Source organism: Mus pahari, chromosome 12 (genome assembly GCF_900095145.1).
Source record: "Mus pahari chromosome 12, PAHARI_EIJ_v1.1, whole genome shotgun sequence".
Lineage (NCBI taxonomy): Eukaryota > Metazoa > Chordata > Mammalia > Rodentia > Muridae > Mus > Mus pahari.
Genome location: NC_034601.1, coordinates 433,527 through 440,737, shown reverse-complemented (window position 1 = coordinate 440,737; position 7,211 = coordinate 433,527). Strand labels below are relative to the sequence as shown.

Genomic DNA, 7,211 nt, shown 5'->3' with positions numbered 1-7,211 from the left:
AGGTTCACTGGTGAGCCTTCCAATTCTGGATTGTAGTTCATTTCAAATATAGTCAAGTTGACAACCAGGAATAGCCACTACAGCCACCTATATCTTTTGACTCACAGCCTTTCCAATGTCAGTGTCATTGTGCCGTAAGCCCTTTCGTTTTTTTTTTTTTTTTTTTTAGATTTCTCAGTCTTAATGTTTGGATGGTTGAGATGTTTATTATCTTTGATTTGGATCTTGCTTGCTGAGTTGGGAGAGGAAGTTGAGTGAATCCAAAAGGAACTAGGATGCTCTCTTAGTGTAGTGGAGAGAATCTTTGTGCTCTTTTGGATCTCAAAACTTGTTTTATTAATATTTCAATAGCTTTTCTATCATAACCAGAAAATAGTATTTGTTTTTCATTAAAGCAAACTGAGGAGACTTTTGTAACCAGAGGTACTCACTAAGGTTAATACTCACTGGGTCAGTATTTGGATGCCTAGGCCTGTTTGGTTTTGGGGGGAGATGTCTAGGTTAGGATCTTGCACCAAAGCCCAAGGTTTGTTGACATAGGAGGTAAGGTAGAGAACATTTGCTGCATATATGGCCAGAGACTGACTGTGATTATTATTGTGCATGTATATGTATGTGTTGGTGTGGGTATGGCTTACAGATGTATGTTACAGTGCCCAGTTTTACATTGGTGCTGCAGATCTGACCTCAGACCCTGCTTCCAAAGTCTGGAGGCTAGAAGGGCAGCTGCTTCTCCAGACTTGGGCTCTTGTGCTTACTCTCTCCACAGCTAACTAAGCTTTTGTTCCTGGAGGCTTCTTAAAGTCCTGATGTCTTGGAGTGGTTATTCAGTTGCCCCCAGAAACACTAAGCACCTTCAATGTAAGACAAATGTTTATGGCAGGCAAGATCTGGCTTTATGACGGAGTGAGACTCGGCATGGATGAGCATAAGTACTATGGCAGCCGTAGCTCTGGAGTTGAATAGTGCTCTGTGCTTTCCATCATCTGTTTGTGATGGGATCTGTCAGTGTAAAAGCATAGCCTACTCTTCCTTCCATTGTGTTGGGTGCTGTCAGTTGACTGTGTTGTGCAGCCTAAGACCTGAGCAGCCTTTGACTGGTGGCTAGATAATTGCTGGTTTTCCACAAGTGCCCTTGTGTCAGTGAGCAAAGTTTGTATGGTGTTCTCTGTGGCCTGCAGACCCTTCTCTTACTGGGTCTCCTACCTCAGCTGTGCAGGCTCAGGTCTAGCACCTTCCCTGTTGTGCTCACTCTTCACTCGTGGGGCTGCAGTTTACATGTTTTTATTCTTAGTAAAGAGAGACATTACCAGATAAGCAGATTCTTGAATGACTGACTGGCACACATGATCACAGTGCTTTTTCATGGCAAGTGGATAGAGCTGTGATTTAATAGATACTACTTTCTTTATAAGAGGTTTTGTTATTTGGGGATTCTACTATAAGTAACTTTTCTGAGATTGGACTTGAATTAAGTACTTGAAGGGGCTCTGTTTGGGAGGACAGGAGTAAAAGCACACTTTGCTGTGTGGGCTACTGGTAAATGAGAATATTAACATTCTACAAGTTTTATTTTGTTTACAAATAAATTTCACAGTCACTGAAAGTTACTTTTTTTGCTTTGGATTTTACTCAGTTTCAGTAGCAGATTTAAACTAAATCTGATAAAACTTGAGTTGAGAATAAAGCTAAGTTAATTAGCTTATTAATAAGAAACTGTTAGGAAGTTAAAAGGACTAAGTGGGTTTTATCAGTAATTGGATTTAGACATCTTAATTTTATTGTTTGATTTTTGAGTACTGGTGCTAAGCAGTGTGTTAGCTTAGACTTGGGGCCATAGATAATTTGATTTCATCAACAGAGACTAGATAGAGAATTAAAAACCTAGAAATCTAGACACTCTAAAAGTGAATGTTTTTTTTTTTTTTTTTTTTTTCCCTAAATCTGCAGCTGTGTCCATTGCTTTCTATCTGACCTGTTACTCCTTTTCAGATGGGACAAGCTGCAGTGAGATGAGCTGTGGTGGCCCTCGGAGGCATGTGTCCCTTTCTTTGGCCTTAAAACTTTAATTACTAGCTCTGATCTGACTGAGAACAGGCTGGTGCTGGAAATGAGCATGGTGCCAGATACTCAAGGTCTGGCATCCTTAGTTAGTCTGGGTATCTTTTTGTTAGACTCAAGATAGGAATCTATTAGCTTTCAAAATGAGTCCCTTTGAACTGGATATCTGTAACTTGCTGTCCATGATCTTAGACTATGTCCATGATTCTTACCTTTTGGGAATTGAAGCCATGCTGAAACTGTCAACTTGCCAAGGAGAAAAAATGAAATTTCCTGAATTTTCAGAAAGCTGAATGTGATAGTACACACAGGCTGAGTTGGGAGGATCATGAGTTCAAAGCCAGCATAAGCAGCATAGGAAGACTATATTTTAGTAGGAGAGAGAGAGAGAGAGAGAGAGAGAGAGAGAGAGAGAGAGAGAGAGAGAGAGAGAGCGCGAGCGAGCGAGCGAGCTGTGCATTTTGGGCACGTGTCTTTAATCCTAGCACTCAGGGGCAGGGAGCAGAGGCCCCCTTTGAGTTTGAGGCCAGCCTAATCTAGCGTGAGTACTAGGAGAGCCAGGGCTACATAGAAAATTCTGTCTAAAAAATCAAAACTAAAGAAAAATAAAAAAAAAAAAAAAATTGAGCCATAGGGCTGGCTCAGCTGTTAAAATCTAGTCTCACAACCAAAAGAAAAAGAAAAAGGCTGTTAGTAATGGGAGAAGAGAAAAGTGGGGGGAGGGAGAAAAAAGATTTTCTTTTTTTTTTTTTTTTTTTTTTTTGGTTTTTCGAGACAGGGTTTCTCTGTGTAGCCCTGGCTGTCCTGGAACTCACTCTGTAGACCAGGCTGGCCTCGAACTCAGAAATCCACCTGCCTCTGCCTCCCGAGTGCTGGGATTAAAGGCGTGCACCACCACACCCAGCTGACGCTTTCATTTATAACTGGAGGGAGGTTACACCTCAGCATCAGTGGGTCAGGCACGTACTTCTAAAGTCTGTTCTTCATGTATGATTGTGTCATGACAGTTGATGGTTCCTGTTTTTGTTTCAGATGGGAATGACTGGTACCACAAGTCCATTTGGACAACCCTTTAGTCAAACTGGAGGACAGCAGATGGGAGCCACTGGAGTGAACCCCCAATTAGCCAGCAAACAGAGCATGGTCAATAGTTTACCTGCTTTTCCTACAGATATCAAGAATACTTCAGTCACCACTGTGCCAAATATGGTAAGTTGCCCGTTGTTTCCTGCGCTGAGGGTTGGTGGGTGCTTTGGCATGTGGATTTACGGTGCACACAGTGAGAAGCTGTGACTGAGTGTGCCATTGGTGATAGCATCAGAACCCACCTAAGAGCTCTCTAAATGTAATGAGCTAGCAACAAGAAGGGCAGGGAAGGCTGATTAGCTGCTCCTCCCAGATTCCCTTCGTTGATGGTGAGACTTAGACACGTGAATTATTTTACCGTTCTTTCCAAATTTATGAATATCAACAAGACTGGCTTACTTGTTGTTAGTGGGTTGGAGCTGTCAGAAGCTTGATTTGTGTTGCAGTTAAAAGACTATGTTTTGTATTCAAGAATTATTTTGTACTGATGAGATGGTATTAGGTCTGACTTGATAGATAATTACATATCTTCATTCTTAAGAGTTCCCAGCTATAACAGAAATTGTCCATGAAATCTCTAACCTAACAAGCCAGTGCGAGTGAGTGTCTCTTTCTCCCCAGAATAGAACCTGTTAGTTTAGAACCCTGAAGGCATAGTATGCAGGTGGTAGTTAACCTTGCAACCACCTCTCCTCTTCCCTAAGTTTGCTGGTGACAGTGGCCCCTCCATATTTCCATGTACTTGTACAGTAAAATGGCTTGGCAAGGTTTAGTGAAAACTGACTATGCTCTTTTAAAAGTTGTCTTTTAACATTGAAAAACTTGTCATTTTGAAATACTAGTAGAAGAATTCCTGAGTATTCTCTATCTCCTCCCTTCCCCTCTATAAGATCTCTAACCTTGGTATATGCCAAAGAGTAGAGAATGACAGTGTTTACAGCATTCAGTGTTCTCAGGCAAGTGTTGAGTGAGGCCTTTTTTCTCCATTAGTGTACAATCAGAAAATGGGAACAGTGAGATGTCCTGGGAAGACAACAGCCCCGCAACCCCCACCCCTTTTAAAACTGTAAAACCTGCCTATTTTCATAACTACTGATGATTTTCTGTTCTTTGTTCTTATGACAATCCCCTTAGCTCTCTTAGTCTGGTAGCTTCCTTTCAGTAGCTTTTGGTTGCCAGGATTGTGGAAACAGTCTTAGCCTCTGGGGCATTAGAGTCAGCTTATGTACTGCCTGGCCTCCCTCTCTCATGCTTTGTTTTCAGTTCTCCCTGCAAAGACAGTGGCATGAACTCCAGGGCCAGCTGCATTCCCTGTGCCTCTTTGGTAGCTAGGCACACATTTAGACTTTAGCGAAAAAGACATTTTATTTTTCCATGATGTTCTCTGTTTTATACACAGGAATCCCTGACAGTGTTTTCCTCCCTTTCCACTTTTAAATTTCTCTTTGGCTTCTTGAGTTCCTTTCTCCATTATTACTCCAGAATGATAAAATTCCTGTACTCCAGCTTCCTCTGCTAACCTTAGCTGCTACTTTGGAGACCTCAACTTGCTAAGTGTAGTGTGGTCAAGGGTTGCACAAAGGGACTAGGCAGAGGGCCTGGCCTTCTCCTTTCAGGACTAGAGCAGGGCTCCTTGCAGCCTCAGCAGTGATCAGTGTTCTCCTACAGGGCCACCTGGAACCTTGGGAATGTTTGGCAGTAACCCTGGCCCACTATCCAAAGTCCTTCCTCCGTCCTGGTTGTTACAATCCAGTATCTTCAGGCAGTGACAAAATAGGTTCTTTGGTGTATAGCTTTTCCTATTGAGAACCCTTGCTTTGAGGAGTGGTCAGGAGGAACAATAGCAGTATGTCTCATTCCTTTGTTTGTTTTCTGGGATTTTGGAAGAATTCAGTCAACACTGTTTTCCTTAACCCCTTCAAAACCATAGTAAACTAAGGAAGCATTTTGGTCTACAGAAGCTGTAGTTCTCACGTCGGCCACCTTTCTTATAAAAGGTCATGTTTGGAGAAAGATTCATGGATGCCTTTGGGAAGTAAACTAGGTCCTTGGCTACTTGTACTGTTTATTCTGGAGTACAGAGTGGGCCAGGCTGTGTGCTCATGAGGAACAGCCCTTAGAGGGACATTGATGTGGGAGTGATTAAAGGGGTCAAGGCACAGGCTGCAAGTGTCTTTACTTTATTCCTGTAGTGACTTCTTGAGGTATCATCAGCAGGTCCCATTTGATGGTGAGAAAATTAAGGTTCTGGGGGAATCTCACTTGTTCATGGCTATGTGGCTTCCTTTTTAATTATATACCTAGATGTTTTAGCAGCCCTGAGTCCCCTGGGAGTGGTTTTCCTAGCCTGTGCTTGCACAGTTTGTTTGCATTTTCTTGACTGTATTTTGTGATCTTTCTTGAATTTCTCTATTATATCTGGTATATTAAGATAACAGATTTTCACATGGCAAGTTAACATTGTTATAAAAAATAGATCTATTACATTACAGAAGGAAAATATGATGTCCTGAACATAATATCCTTCTCCCTTTTTTGGGAGATGGGAAGAAATATACTTTGAGAGTTGTTTTGATTGATTTCCTATTTCAGTGATAAAGGATCTTTGGGTGGAAAAGGCTTACATTTCCACATCACTGTCTGTTCCTGAGAAAGGCAGAGATCATGGAAGAATGCTGCTTACTGGCTTATTCCTTGTGGCTTGCTCAGTGTGCTTTAAAACAAACAAACAAACAACAACCCAGGTCCACCTATAGGCATCACCTATAATGGAGCTGAACCCTTTCACAGCAGTAATTAATCAAGAAGATGGCCCCACAGAATTGCCTACAGGCCAGTCTTGTAGAGGTATTTTCTCTGTTAAGGTTCCCTCTTTTCAGAATGACCTAAGCTTGTCTAAAAGTTGATTAAAAAATAGCCAGCACAAGAGCTAATTTTTAGGAGTTGATTGACTTTGGTACCAAACAGTTCAGGTAAGGGACATTGATGCCAGATAATGTAGGTTAAGATCTTCATTGGGTAACTGAAGCCTTATAGTCTTGGGCCAAGCAAGGGACTCTTTTTCTCTCTTCTTGCATGGCTTCAGCATTTCTGTTATCATGTTGAGATGGGAAGATATATTCACTCACCTATTTGATTCTTTTGTTTGACATGTTTGCTGTGGCCTGCAATGGGCTTAGGTATGGAAGCCTAGAGGGCAGTTGAAGAGGTGAGTTTTGCTCTTCAGTGGAAAACAGTTGCCTCAATTGCCTGTGTACCATGCAGTAGTTGAGATGGACACAAAGACCTTAGGTGGAAGCATCAGAAAAGGCCTCATCAAGGCAAGGAGATTTGAAGGTGATGCCACAGAGACTCTACAGCAGTGGTTCTCATCCTTCCTAATGCAACGGCCCTGTAATGCAGTTCTCATGTTGTGGTGACCCCCAGCCATAAAATTATTCCATTGCTATTTCATAACTATAATTTTGCTACTGCTATGAATCATAATCTAAAGATGGTCTTACGCGACCCTTACGAAAGGGTCATTAGATCACCTCAAAGGGGTCACAACACACAGGGTGATAGATTTTGAATGGTGACTCTTAGAAAGGGCCAAGTAGGAATGTACAAAGTTGGGGGCCAAGAAAAGTCATCTTGCAATTGGAGTAGAGAAATAGCTCAGCAGTTCAGAGCATTGGCTATTCTTTCTCAGTACTGAGTTTTAATTCCTATCACCCTCACAGTGCCTCACAAGCATCTGTAACCCCAGTTCCAGGGGATTTCATGTCCTCTTCCTGGCCTCAATGAGCACCAGGCATGTATGTAGTGGTAGACATACATGCAGGCAAAAACATGCATATAAATAAAAAAATACATATATATTTTAAAAAGCTGGAGTGTGGTTAGGGATCTTAAGGGAATGAGAGCTATCAACTTACAGGGAAATAAGCTGCAGTTTTTGTTTTGTTTTTTTTGTTTTTTTTTNTTAGGTTTTTCGAGACAGGGTTTCTCTGTGTAGCCCTGGCTGTCCTAGAACTCACTTTGTAGACCAGGCTGGCCTCGAACTCAGAAATCCACCTGCCTCT

The 7,211-nt window shown here is 41.8% G+C and overlaps 1 protein-coding gene across 2 annotated transcripts in view; it reads left to right on the top strand.

The window, feature by feature from the left end:
- Positions 1-7,211, top strand: part of Crebbp (CREB binding protein) — a 130,136-nt gene that overhangs the window by 57,512 nt on the left and 65,413 nt on the right. For both annotated transcript variants that reach the window (XM_021209977.2, XM_029544586.1), the window contains exon 3: positions 3,094-3,270. In XM_021209977.2, the coding sequence (XP_021065636.1) occupies positions 3,094-3,270 (177 nt within the window). The remainder of the gene's footprint in view (positions 1-3,093; positions 3,271-7,211) is intronic.